The sequence below is a fragment of the Arachis hypogaea genome, chromosome 17, assembly GCF_003086295.3.
Source record: "Arachis hypogaea cultivar Tifrunner chromosome 17, arahy.Tifrunner.gnm2.J5K5, whole genome shotgun sequence".
NCBI lineage: Eukaryota > Viridiplantae > Streptophyta > Magnoliopsida > Fabales > Fabaceae > Arachis > Arachis hypogaea.
Window position 1 is genome coordinate 9,183,921 of NC_092052.1, and position 14,163 is coordinate 9,198,083.

Genomic DNA, 14,163 nt, shown 5'->3' on the forward strand with positions numbered 1-14,163 from the left:
CCTTGAAGGGAGTATTTCAGCATTGTGGTTCAAGGATCCTATAGATGAAAATGTGGAGGATAATCTAAAGTTGTTTCAAGATGATGCAGATTCGATTGCCATGTATAAAATATCTTAATTAAGAGAACATGTAGAGTTGTATGTTGTGCACAAGGTTGAGGAGGAGGATGTGTTTCCTGAAGCTGGCTACATTGATGTTAGGAGAATCAAGGGGTTGGTGATAAAAGTGAGGAACATGAGGTGGTAGTGTATGATGGAGAACAGGCTGAGGATGGTCAGCAGCTGCATCAGGAAAGTGCAATGTGGTTGTTATAGTCGATAAATCTAATGAGGTAGGGAAAAAGCAAACTGAACCAGCTGATGATACTGGGGCAGAGTTTAGTGATAGTGATGAGGATGAGCATCACGAACCTGAGTTTGTTAATATTGGTGGATGTGATAGTGATAGTCTCAATTCAGATTATCAACCATCTGAAGAGAAAGATGACAGTATAAATGATTTGCACTTCACCGACAGTGAAGATGAACTTGATCCTGATATTAGTGGGTTTGAGGATGTGAATGTCATGGTTGATAAATATAGGGCAGCAAAGAAGAAAGGTGTGGCAAATGAGAATTTTGAAGATGATGAAGGAGCAGATAGTGATGAATTAGAATTCGACCACGAGGTTGGAGCTGGGCTGATAAGGATGGTGAAAATGAGAGGTCAGAGTCAGACCATAAGGGAGTGATGTATCCAGTTCACAGGGTACAAAAACACATGAAGCAATATAAGTGAAAAGTTGGGACACTGTATGCATCTTGGGAGAATAACAAGGACATTGTCACTGCATATGCTGTACAGACTGCTAGAGCCATTACATTCAAAAAGTGTGATCTTAAGAGGGTAGGGGCAGTTTGTTCTGATGACTGTCCTTTTTGGCTATATGTTGCCAAAATAAAAAAAAAGGATACTTAACAGCTTAGAAGTACGAATTTGAAGCACACATGTACACAGGCACATAGAGTGAGAATTTTACACTCCAAATGACTTGGCAAGGCATTTAAAAAGAAGGTTGAATCAAATTCTAAATTGAAGATAAATGAGTTAGTTTCCAAACCTCTGAAAAAGTGGAACTTGACTGTGACTAAATCAATGGCTTCTAGGACAAAACAGATTGCATTGGATGAAATTTAGGGAATATTCAGAGAGCAATATAAGAGAATATATTACTATAGTCATGAGCTGTTGAGGGAAAATCCAGGCTCCTCTGTCCATATACAAGTGCAAAGGTCCTCTAATTTTGCTAATGAAGTGCAAACCTCATCCATGACCCATTATTGCATCTTCCAGAGGATCTATGTATGCTTGAAAGCATACAAGCAGAGCTTTCAGCATTACAGGCCATTCATTGGTCTGGATGAATGCTTTTTGAGAGTTAAGCCCCACTTTAGTTCCTGAGATTGGCGAGTTGTACTGATTTAGTCCCTGACTTTTCAATTGCTACAATTTGGTCTCTCAGATTCAAAAAAGTGTATTAATATAGTCTCTCATGTATTTTCCGTCACCGGAACTCAACACCGTTAGTGACGTGACTCAAGCCTTGTCATGCTGGACATATTAAAACGATATCGTATGCATTTTGACGCTAAAAAAGGCATTAAACTACGTCGTTTGAGGGTTTGAACAATCTTGTCATAACCAAGTTCCTTGTCATAACCCTTAAATGGCGTCGTTTAATGCCTTCTTTAGCGTCAAAATAGGTACGACGTTGTTTTAATATGTCTAGCGTGGTAAGACTTGAGTTACGTCACTAACGGTATTGAGTTCCGATGACGAAAAATACATGAAGGACTACATTGGTGCACTTTTTTAAATCTGGGGGGGACCAAATTGTAGCAATTGAAAAGTCAAAGACTAAATCAATGCAACTCACCAATCTCAAAGACCAAAGTGGGGCTTAACTCACTTTCTGAAGACACTTCAGGGTGGACAACTGCTTATTGCAATAGGGTGGGACCCTAATGACCAAATGCTACCAATTGCATATGCGGTTGTAGAGGCCGAGACCAAGAACTTATGGATTTGGTTCTTGAATCATTTTGCATCTGACATCGGGATTGAGAAGATAGGAAGATCAACATTCATGTCTGACCAATGGAAAGTAAGTCCAGTTCACTAATAGCATCTGTACATTTAAATTGTTAAGTACAATACATTATGATTTAATTTTTAATTTATGACTAACTATATCATGTAAAATATCACCTATGCCAGCATCCCAAGATGTGATACCAGGTGTAGACAACTTATTGTATGTGAGACATTTATACAACAACTTCAGAAAAAAAAATTTTCAGGATTGGGTTTGAAGCAAATGATGTGGAAGTGTGCTAAGGCGACTCACCGGAAAGAATAGGAAGTACATGGCAAAATTTAAATCTGTGAATCAAGAAGCTTTTCGCCACTTAATTGCTATTGCACCTAGATATTAGTCTAGATCTAGGTTCACCTTTTATTCTAAAGTAGATACACTAGTTAACAACATGTCTAAGAGTTTTAATTCTGCTATAGTAGATGCTAGAGAGAAGCCTATAATTATAATGTTGGAGGAGATTAGGGTTAAGTTAGTGACTAGGTGGGAACAAAACAGAGAGCTGGTTCAGAACTATTTAGGGACTATCTTACCTAGGATTAGACTAAGATTAGAGATAAGGTCTAGGTCAGCTGGGGAGTGGTGGCAGTGTTAGTCTGCAGCTAAAAAATATGAGGTAGTTAATGGTATTGAAAAGTTTGTTATGGATATAAGTACTCATGAGTGTTCATGTAGAAGGTAGCAGATGAGGACATACCTTGTGCACATGCTGTTAGTTGCATCAACTTCAAGAGACTTAACATGGAAGCATTTGTGGCTGACTGCTATAAGAAAGAAGCATACTTGAAGTGCTACGAGTCAGTCATACACCAATTGAATGGACCTGATCTCTGGGAGACGACATAATATGGTAATGTTATGCCACCACCTTTTAGAAGGCCTAGTCACCAACCGGTAAAAAGAGAAGAACAGCTGCTGGAAAAGAAGAACAGAACAACCATACTCACTTGTCAATGAGGGGGCAGATCCAAAGATGCTCAAGATGTGGTACAACTGGACACAAGAAGGGGAAATGCCCTGAACCTATTGAAGAGATATGCTGATTTTTTAATTTTTCACAACTTGTCTTTACGCTAATTTTTTTAATTTTTCACAACTTGTCTTATATTTGCTATAAACTTAATTTGTATATATCTGTTAGGCCCAATCATCAAAGAAGCTTAAACAGGGAAAGAAGTAGACTACAAGCACCAACTTACATCCTCAAGCTGCCAAGGGAGAAAGGAAGACTGCATCTTCACAATCCACTACTAAGATAGGTGTGAAGAAAAAAACTTCTTCAACAGCCTAACTCTTCACCCCCAGTCCAACTCTGCATCACAGTCCAAAAGGTCCAGAGATAGGCCTAAAAGAATAACTAAACCCAACTCTTCAGCCCAAGCAGCACCACAACTCAAGAAGTCAACACCTTTTTCATCTTCACAGCCCAAGAAGTCAGAACACTTCATCCTCACAGTCCAAGAAGTCAGCTCCTTCGTAATCACAATCAAACACCACATCCCTTCTAGCATCTCAGCCAACTCCTACCACATCCTTAACACAACCACCACACCAATATAAACATGCAATGAGACAGACTTCAAGCCAACCAATTGAAAAACATGCATAATTCTCTATGAGAAACTTTAGAGCACCTCATGTTTCTCCACAGAAACTGAGGTCGATGGCAAAGTTGCCTCCAAGAAAATGGAGCCGACTTTAAGAAATTTGGACGATTAAAGAATATTTTGATATTTAGATAAAATGCATGTGGTCTTATTTTGGGTTAAGTTAGTATTGAATTTTAGTAATGTCAAGCAAGTGTTGTCAGTTCTATTTTATTCTGGATTATTTGCATGCTGGTGATATTTTGGTTTTGGGTTACTCAATGTTGTTCTGCATTATTGGCTTGGACCATTTGTCCTATTGGGATTTAGTTTCTTGTGAAAAACTATGTTCATTTGGTATATTATTATGATATTTACTATGTTGATGTTATTTAGTTTGTTGTTTATAATTTTGTTATGGAATTGTTCATTTATTAGCAGACTTATAATAGGAAAATTATGCAAAACAAAATAACAAAACTCATCTAATTGCCAAACTGAAATTCTGATCTTATTTCAAAAGCCAACCATTGTACATAATTGTCATTCATACATACCTGAAATAGAATTTAGCTTAAGTGAAATAGGAGACCAATCTAAACAATAAATCCTAATCCAATTTACCCATCTAATTCTAAGTACACACTTAAAATAACAAAATCCACAATAAATTCTAAACCAAAACAGCATACTTCATCCAGACTCCAACATACTGTTCAGCCAAAATTCAATGAAATTACACACGGTAGCCTTATTTTCAAAATTTTCTGCAACAACAAATAAACAAAGCCAACCCACCCAATAAACCCCAACACAGTAATGACTTTCAACTTCCACTCTGCAACTTTCATTCTTAATTTCAGAGGCGAAACTTTTCTCCTCATTCTTGCAATTTATGAATGTTCCACTTTTGCCTTTGGGTCTACCCAATGAAAGAAATTGCACCCTTGTTGAACCTGAACAAACCCACCATTATCACCCTTCAATCCACCACACAAATAGCTCAATTGAAAAAAAAAATAACATACCTCAAAATAGACGCAGCCCCAAAATCTACGACCAGAGTTCTCCAACACAGAACAGCAACATAATAGAGAAGCCAGAGCTAATTAATAATCAAGTAATCATTCAATAAAAATATAAAACATTCAATAATCAATATAATTTATGAGCAGAGCATAAAAAACCAAAGAACAAGCAGTGAGCACTGACTTTTGATCTGAGTAGTCTGCGCAGAGTATGACGGAGAGTGGTTGAGCGCGACGGACGATGGCAACCAAATGAAGGCGAGCACGATGACAACTAGATGACAGCGAGCAGACGAAGACCAGACGACGATCACACCATTGGTGAATGAGAAAACGGGTTAGAGACTTGGAGCAACACGACAGACGAGGACCGAAGCTCTTGAGTGCGACAAACAGCAGCAAAAGCGTGGCTGAGCAGATGAAGATGACGGAGCCGAGCACGAGGGAAGCTAGATGAATGAATGGCGGCAATGTGTCACTGCTTGCGGCAGTAGTAGGTTAGGGTTTTTTTGTCTCTAGGTTTGTGATTTCAAAGAAAGAAAGGGACTTGAAAATTAGAAATTAGAAAGTTCAATATACTATCTAAACAACTTCATTTCTCGTTACATTTGACTCAACCAAATAAGAATGACTTACAAATGAAGATTTACAGGTGGTCCAAAGTAAAAAAAAAAGTTAATACTCAAAGTGGTCCTGAACTTGCAGTCGAGCTTCAATGTCGTCGCTGAACTTAAAAATGTTCCAAATTTGTCCCTTAACTTAATAATGGTCGTCCCTGAGATATTTTTTGGTAACGGAATAATGATGTGGTTGGACGGAAGCCACGCTGGACTGGTAAAACATCGTCGTTTCATTTTTTGCGTTCAAATAGAACATAAATGACATCGTTTGAGGTATTTTTAGAGGATTTTAACATGTTGGAGTTAAAACCCCTCAAAATACCCTAAAAGATGTTGTTTATGTTCTATTTGGGCGCCAAAAATAAAATGGCGACATTTTACCAGTGCAGCGTAGCTTTCAGCGTGGCTTCCATCCAACCACCTAATCATTTCGTCATCAAAAAGTATTTAGGAACGACGGTTATTTAAATTCAGGGACAAATTTAGAATAATTTTAAGTTCATAAACGACATTGAAGCTCGACTGCAAGTTCAGGAATCACTTTGTGTATTAACCTGTTAAAAAAGTTAGCATATTAACATTTTAATAGGTTATAAAGTGTCGAAGGTGAGTGGAAAATAAACAATATCCATGTCTTGAATTATTTCACAAAACTTGATCACGATGATGATGATATAGAACGTTTCCGTATAATAGATGCAAATATATTTTTAAAGCTAGTGATAAATAATATGTGACTTCATCATTTAAGTGTTATTTAGAAAGGTGGATCAAAATTGATTTAAGGATATTGATCAATCATTAATAGATATAAAATTAAAATGAAGTTTCTCAAGATAGATAATAACCTAATTTTTTTAAATATCATTTATCATATAATTTATTTAAAAAATATTTTTTTATTATTTCTATAACTTAACCCTAAAATTTCATAATTAAAGTACAAAATATTTTTACCATTTAAGTTAACCTTACATTTGGTGTTATTCTATATGTTTAATAAATAAAAAATTGGATTAATACACTAATATAATTCTATTTTTTAATGAAATACTGAGTTTATTGAAAATCATTTCATATGTTGGTCTTCAATCTATACACTGGAGAGTAGTGACGAGTCTATTAACCTACTAAGTTCATATTGAAAGGGACAATATAAATAGAAAAATACTAAGATCAGAAACAGGTCTCTTTCACGATTAAACTAATTGGCAGGATACAGTCCCAAATAATTTATATTATTCAAGATATTTGAACACCAAAAGGTTTTTTAATTTTTATGCATATAAGATTGTACCTTGAAATGACCCTTCTTTGGCTTATACAGTATACACTAGGAGTGTATATTGGCTAGGTAAAATTGGGTTATTTTCATCCGAATTTGACTGTAAATTAAATAATAACTGTTTTTATTTTTGAGATTTTATTTGATTCTAAATTTGAGGAAATCTTACTATTTTTGTATCACACTAAAATCAAGTATAACCAGTGAAGTCTGGATTTTGATAAACTTTATATCAAAAAATTATGATGCACTTATTTATAAAAAAAAAAAAAAAAAGTATATTTGTTATCGAGAAGTTAATATCCATATTTGAATTTTAATTTGTCAATAAATTCTAATTTTATGCTTTTTTTTTATTTATTTTCTAATTCAACAAGTGTGATTAAAAACAAATTAATAAGTTTATAATTAATATAACATAATATTAAAATTAATTTAAAACATATATATATTTTTTATAAAATTAATTTATAACACATGGATCGAGTGAAGCCGAATTCTTCTGGGCCTGGACTCGATCCGGACCCGACTCTAAATAATAACTAGATCTATTTTTAAAATCCTTATCTAATAAAATCACACCAAATTAGTACCAAAAGTATTAGAGTTTGAGCTGAGGCAGACTATATACACCCCTAGAATACAAATATATTTTTCTATCCTGACCAAAGTAGGGTGCCATTAATCTTCTGAACAAATAAAGGTCTCTTAGGAGAAGGTTTTTTTATTTAAAGATTATTTATGTGGTTTTTAGTTTAGCTTTAGAGAGTATTTCTGTGTTGAGAGTTTTTATTTAAATAACTTATAAAAATAATTCTGTAACTAACCATTACAGTAAAAATTTCAAGCAAAAAATTATTAGAAAAAATATTTTTTCAATAAATAATTATTTTAATCTCTAAAAATATATGTTTTGACAAAATTTTCATTAAAAAATTAAAACAATAAAATGATCCTAAAAGAATATAGTCTTTTTGATAAAATGTATATGCTATTTTTAATCCTTAACTTATTCAATCAACCATTAACGTTTTAAGAAATTATTAATTTAACTCTAACTAGATGAATATGGAGACGAATATAGCAGAAATTGTAATAGAATTAAATTATAATTTCATAAAATATTAATCGCTGGCTAAATAAATTAAGATTTGGCCAAGTATATCTGTTAGTTTTGTTAAATAAAACATTTTTTTAGAAGTTTTTCTCATTACCATATTTAAAAAGATATTTTTGTCAAAATCTATATTTAGGTCAAAAGGATTATTTTATTTTATTTTTACATTTACTCTCCATTTTAACTATGAAACATTGATGCTGCTGGCATAACTAAATTTGTATAGAAGGAAACAGTTTTTATGGAATTTGATATCCTTCACCAGCTTATTTCTAAATTAAACATCTCCACTTTTTAATACTTATTTTCATCATGGGAATATTTATCTATTATAAATAAATTATATTACGTGTACACTATAATTAATTATTAAAATAAATTATTAGTATAAAATATAATTACATATATATTTATACATAAATTGATATAAATAAGTGTATAATTGGTGGCAAACTTTTGTTTGATACAGGACAGTTTTTCTTAACTTGCCATCATTATTCTTGCGACCGGCAACATAGTGATAAATACGCAAGATAATTATATTTGCACGGCTTAAAATTAATAATTAGGAGAGTGCCAAAGCCACTTTATTACACGTCACACTGAATGAGACTTTTGTGAATAAAAGTCAAATTTTTTTCAGCTCATCGTGACAGATGGAGTGACCTGTTTCACCACAATTGTTGCCCACAATTGACATTGAAAACGACTTTGATATTTTGGGTTTGCATTAGGTTCAAGTACTAGTTATTGTAAAGAGTGTATAATCCTCAGGCCTTGAAGCATAGTTAGCAGTTCTCTCGTTTACCTACACAAATTAACTTCTGCATATTCCAGATTCTGCATAATTATTAGATATAGAAGCAATTCAATTGTAACAAATTCAGTACTAAAATGAACGAATTACTTGCCTACTTTCTAATAAATACTATTGATTTTAGATTTTAGAGGCAATTAAGTTCCATTGCCATCTTATTTTGCTAGTTTGTTATCTCTTTGTCAAAACCAGTTATTGGTTCACAATTGCAGCTTCTTTTGCATCCTTATGAACTGTTTAAGGCTTTTAGTATTTAGAGACAATTTTGAAGGATGAGTTGTGCTGAGAGAACAAAGAGGAATCCGATTAGATGTCAAATTCAGTTATTATTACTTTTTTCCTTTTTTCTTTTTCTTTACATGAAAAGAAGGCCAAGAACAACAGCATGTTCAGAAATGATAAATAAAAAACAAACCTAGGAAATGGGGAAATCTCAACACAAAGGCTCTAGAAGCCACAACATCATCATCTACAACCCTACTCTTATATATGTACAAAGATGGTAGTAGATCACAAACTGAGTGAAACACTCTCTCTCTTAAATCTTATCTCTCTACCTAGGTTGGTGAATTGCCCTTGGACTCACCCTATTGTTCTTCACAATCTTGGGTGCCTTCTCTGCATACCTTGGAACTTCAACAAATTTTGCATCTTTCTGCCATTTCAGTGATCCCAATTTCACCAACTCTTTCCCTTCTCTTCCTTCTTCAACTCCTTCTTGCGCTGCATCAATCAAATCAATTGCATCAACAAAGAAAGTAACCTAAACCCTTTACTTTATACATCAAAATTAATCACCCCCATAACATTTCCCCCATAAAAATTAAATCTTTTTACACCCCAATACAGATATACACATGAAAACTTTACATTTACATGCCAGAACTCGAGAGATCTAAGAAAACGGTAACGAGAAGATAATGAAATCATAGCTTACTGTCAACAAGTTGATGAAGCTCACGAAAGATAGCATCTTCATCAAAATCGAAGTCGAAAGCATCGTTCTGAGGATCCTGGAAGCGCTCACGGAGCCAATAGTCGCGGAACCAGGGTGAAGAGTGAACAAGGTCCCACCATTGGTCAGAGAAATCCTCGACCGTACGGTAAGCAAGAGGAACGAACATGGGAGCGTTGGGATTCAAAGTGGAAGACGAGGATCTTGAAGCAGACATCACTTCCATTGTTGAGTGAAGAGGATAAGGATGAAAGTTTTGATCTTTGTTCTCTGATGCTTATCCATAAGGACTTAAGGGGATGCTATATATAGGGACTAAATGGTCCAAAAGGGATATGGGTCACGTGACATTAGGCACGTGACATGTATTATCCCTTACAAAAATGAAAAATTGTTTTACCAATTTACCCTTTCAAGTTTCAATCAATAAAAATAAAAGGCGTGTTGGGACATGGGTGAATGAGGGAAGATAAAAGTAGTAATTTAGTAAATTATAATTTTTAATTATAAAAATTAAAAGTTAATATTTATATCAAAAAATGATATATTTCACTAATTTAATATACAGTTAAAATTTAAATAAAAATAAATTTTTGGGACATATATTAATATATTTTTTTTCTAAAGTTAGAGAATAATTTAAAGTGTACTTTTTTTTTATCCATTACATATATAAAACGACAACTCTCAACACTTATTTAAGCGAACAAGTAAACTAAATTGGTCATTCAATCAATCAAGTTGGTTATTTAAAGTGTAACTTTGATAGCAGAATAATTGAGCGTGTGATATGACTGAGGGTTACGTGTAGCCAAAGGGGAAAAGGTATTGGGATTGGAGAAAGTAACGACTAATGAGTAATGAGGCAGCCACTGTTTTTGGACTCACACACTATGGGCCCTTTTGGCAGCCGTTGTGGTCTGCCAAACCATGCGCGCTTATCTTCGCTCCATCATCCATAATGCACACTATGTTACACGTCATTTCTTGTCTCATTCTTTTTTATTCTCACCTTCGTCGGTGATTAAACTATAAATAAATAAATAAATTATATATTTGTCCCAGTTTTTACTTATATTAATATTACTCCAAATTAAATATCTCTAACTTTTGGAAGCCTTCCACCTAAAAATAAGCTGACAGTGTGTCCCCATGCAGATTCTTTGCATTTCGGTTTCAATTTTTACTATGCTTTACAAATAAATCTTGTTAAATGTAAAACAAAATTAATTATTAAAATAAAATATATATTAAAAATAAATTAAATTATTTATATATTTTTTAAATATATAGTAATTAATTTTAATAGTTGGTTTTAGTAGATAATTAGTATTTTAGTAATTTGTATAAGATAAGATAATTGAGAAAGCCTAAAACCATAATCATTAAAAAAACATATTATCATGCTCTTCCAAAATGTTACTGTGCAAAGTCATCCATGTTAGATCTCTTCGTTTCTTATTTCCACATCTAAATAGTATTAGATGCAATGCAAACGGAGTTACTATACAACAAATGCACCAAAAAATTCATCTTTTCTTTTGATTAAGTATTAAGAATTATATGTACTTTTCATATAACTCAAATATATATTTTATATTTTATTATATATTATATAGGAATAGTTAATTAGTGATTAATTTTTTTTTGTATATATAGGATAATCGTAAATACTTTTTTTGTATATATAGTTAATTTATAATTTGGTAAAAAATAATTTAAAATAATGCGAACAACAATAAGTTTATAAAAATTTGAAAATGTGATAAAAATAATAAAAAATTATATTTTTGATAAATGATAAACGACTTTTATAATTAAAAAATAACTTGCATATTTAATTCTAATTTTATAAGAATATAAAGATAACTATTTAAAAGATACAACCCAAAAAAAAAATTCAATTTCTAATCTTTTAATTTTTTTTTTAAAAATCGACAAAAAGAATAGGAAAAAAAATACCAAACATAACACCACCAAATTTTTACAATATACATCTAAGATCAAGTTACTTTTGTTATTTTTTTTTAATTTTTCGAAATTATAATAAGGACATATCACTCTGTCATGAAGAGAATGTTAATCTATGTTTAAGGGTGGGACTTATGTTTATGTTTAGACAAAATTAAATGAAGGCAAAACTGAAGTGCTAAAAAGCAAGTGTTGAGTGTTAGAGAAAGGAAATAGAAAAAACAAAAGTACAGTGTATCCTTGACGTATAAAAAATTGACACGTGTTGAGTTGCCTGGTCCCCTAACACCTTCAGCATAATCTTAACCTTAGCCATCACAAACTGGATTTGGTTGTGCAGAGTGCACTTCTATCTTCCAATCAAACATGTCATCATCATCATCATCATCAGCTCTCAAAATTGGCATAGTTGGATTCGGCACCTTTGGCCAGTTTCTGGCAAAGACTATGATCAAACAAGGCCACACTCTTACAGCTACTTCAAGAACTGATTACTCCCAACACTCCCTCCAACCTGGCATCCAATTCTTCAGGTAAGGAACAACGACTTCCACTCTTCTCAATGAAGTTTCATTGATTGATTCATGTTAAGGAAACTTTCAGGGATGTGAATGAATTCCTTGAGGCTGATAATGATGTCATACTCATATGCACATCCATTATTTCTTTATCTGGGGTTCTTGATTCTATGCCAATTTCTTCTCTGAAGCGATCATCAACACTCTTTGTTGATGTTCTTTCAGTCAAAGAGCACCCAAGAGAACTTCTTCTGCGGGTAAATACATGCTTTGGTTCTTAGTTAAGTTGGATAATTTGGACCATTGGTTTTTTTTATTCCTCTAGTATTGTTTGATAGAAATTGCCAGAGGAATCAGACATTCTCTGCACTCATCCCATGTTTGGCCCAGAAAGTGGTAAAAATGGGTGGAAGGATCTCACTTTCATGTACGATAAAGTTCGAATTCGAGATGAAGTTATCTGCTCTAATTTCCTCAATATTTTTGCAACCGAGGTAGTCAATGCTCTTAATTAACTTTGACAATTTTGATCTGTAAGTGCTGTGAGACTTTACTAAGAATAATTTTTTCTGGAGTCAAAAGAAATGAAGAACAAAACAACTATCTATGTCGAGTTAGTTTCGAACAAAATAATCTTCAGATCCTGCACAAGAACATGACACAAGTATAGGGTGATGTAATAATCCATGTGAAATTGTTATTTATTGAACAGGGTTGCAGGATGCTACAAATGACATGTGAAGAACATGATAAACTTGCTGCTAAGAGCCAATTTATCACACACACTATAGGAAGGTATGCAGATTTCTATACATTTAATTTAATCATTAAAGATATGCTCACTAGATACAACTTTAGGATTTTTTTTTTTTAAACAGGACATTGGCAGAAATGGATGCTAAATTCACACCTATTGATACAAAGGGCTTTCAGACACTTGTTCAATTGGTACACTTCTAATTATACACTTTCCAAACCTAGTCATGAAACAATCTTAGATAATAATTTGACACTTGACAATGACAACTTAATTGCAGAAGGACAGCACCATGAGAGATAGTTTTGATCTGTATAGTGGATTATTCTTGCATAACAGATTTGCTAGACAAGAGGTATGGATCTCAAAACTTTTAAAGTAAGCTGTATTAGAGAGGAAAGAAATAATCATTCATTCTATCGAGCAATAAACCACATAAATAAACTCATCCATCATGCCAATTATGCAGCTGGAAAACCTAGAACATGCCCTACACAAAGTGAAAGAGATGCTGGTTCAAAGGATGAGTGATGTGCTGGGTACAGAGAAGACTGCATAATTCTTTAGTAAAGTTTGTGTAGGTACAATAATCTCTTTATACCAAGGGAGTAAAATAGTGATTTTTCTCATTGATTAATGGGGATCATTAAGATTTCATAATCCCTTAACTTTTATGGATATTCATTTCTTGGACACTAAAATGCCTTCTTAGTGGTGGAGGTCAATCAATTTCATTTATAATATAATAATTTGTTCACAATCATCCCGTTGTATTAAGGTTCAGTTTGGATAAATAATTTAAATAAGTTCTTTTGGAAAAAGAGCTTAAAACATAAGGACTTTTATTAAGAGCAGCTTATAAATAAGTTATTTTGTGTTTTGATTTTTAGTTATAAAAGTACTTAATTTGAAGTTGTAGCATTTGGATAAATAACTCAAAAAATAATTTTTTTATAGAAGAGAATGAATATTAAAATAATGATAACAAATACTTTCTAATATTAAATGTTGATTTTATATAACCTAATCACTAATATTATGTATGATATGGTAGGTGAAAATAAAAAATAAATATAAAATGTGTGTCATGTATATTTTGTTGCTATTTTTTATTTTACTCCTATTAGAACTCTCTTTTCCTTGATTGAGGTCAAGAATTTGCTATAATTAACTATGAAAATAATAGCAAGCTATAAAATCACATGTGAAAAAAATAAAATTAAAACTGAAATTTCATACCATAGTTAAATACAAATTTAATAATAAAAAATAGAGTGATAAAATGATAACAAAAATACTTAGAAGGAATATATGCAGTAGATTGTTCAGATGCAATATTGTTTGAAAATGAAAATGGTGGTGGAGGATCAATAC

The 14,163-nt window shown here is 32.6% G+C and overlaps 2 protein-coding genes across 2 annotated transcripts; one reads left to right on the forward strand and one right to left on the reverse strand.

Annotated features, from left to right (window-relative positions):
* Positions 1-8,894: 8,894 nt before the first annotated feature.
* On the reverse strand, positions 8,895-9,858 carry LOC112764854 (protein EARLY RESPONSIVE TO DEHYDRATION 15). The gene is made up of 2 exons (XM_025810657.2): positions 9,526-9,858; positions 8,895-9,311 (listed from the first exon to the last, which is right to left on the reverse strand). Exons 1-2 carry the CDS (start codon positions 9,767-9,769, stop codon positions 9,142-9,144), a joined length of 414 nt encoding a protein of 137 aa, XP_025666442.1. The 5' UTR covers positions 9,770-9,858; the 3' UTR covers positions 8,895-9,141.
* A 1,929-nt stretch (positions 9,859-11,787) lies between these two features.
* LOC112765553 (arogenate dehydrogenase 1, chloroplastic) lies at positions 11,788-13,552 on the forward strand. The gene is made up of 7 exons (XM_025811451.3): positions 11,788-12,047; positions 12,118-12,289; positions 12,371-12,526; positions 12,745-12,827; positions 12,911-12,980; positions 13,070-13,144; positions 13,259-13,552. Exons 1-7 carry the CDS (start codon positions 11,881-11,883, stop codon positions 13,346-13,348), a joined length of 813 nt encoding a protein of 270 aa, XP_025667236.1. The 5' UTR covers positions 11,788-11,880; the 3' UTR covers positions 13,349-13,552.
* The last annotated feature ends 611 nt before the right edge of the window (positions 13,553-14,163 follow it).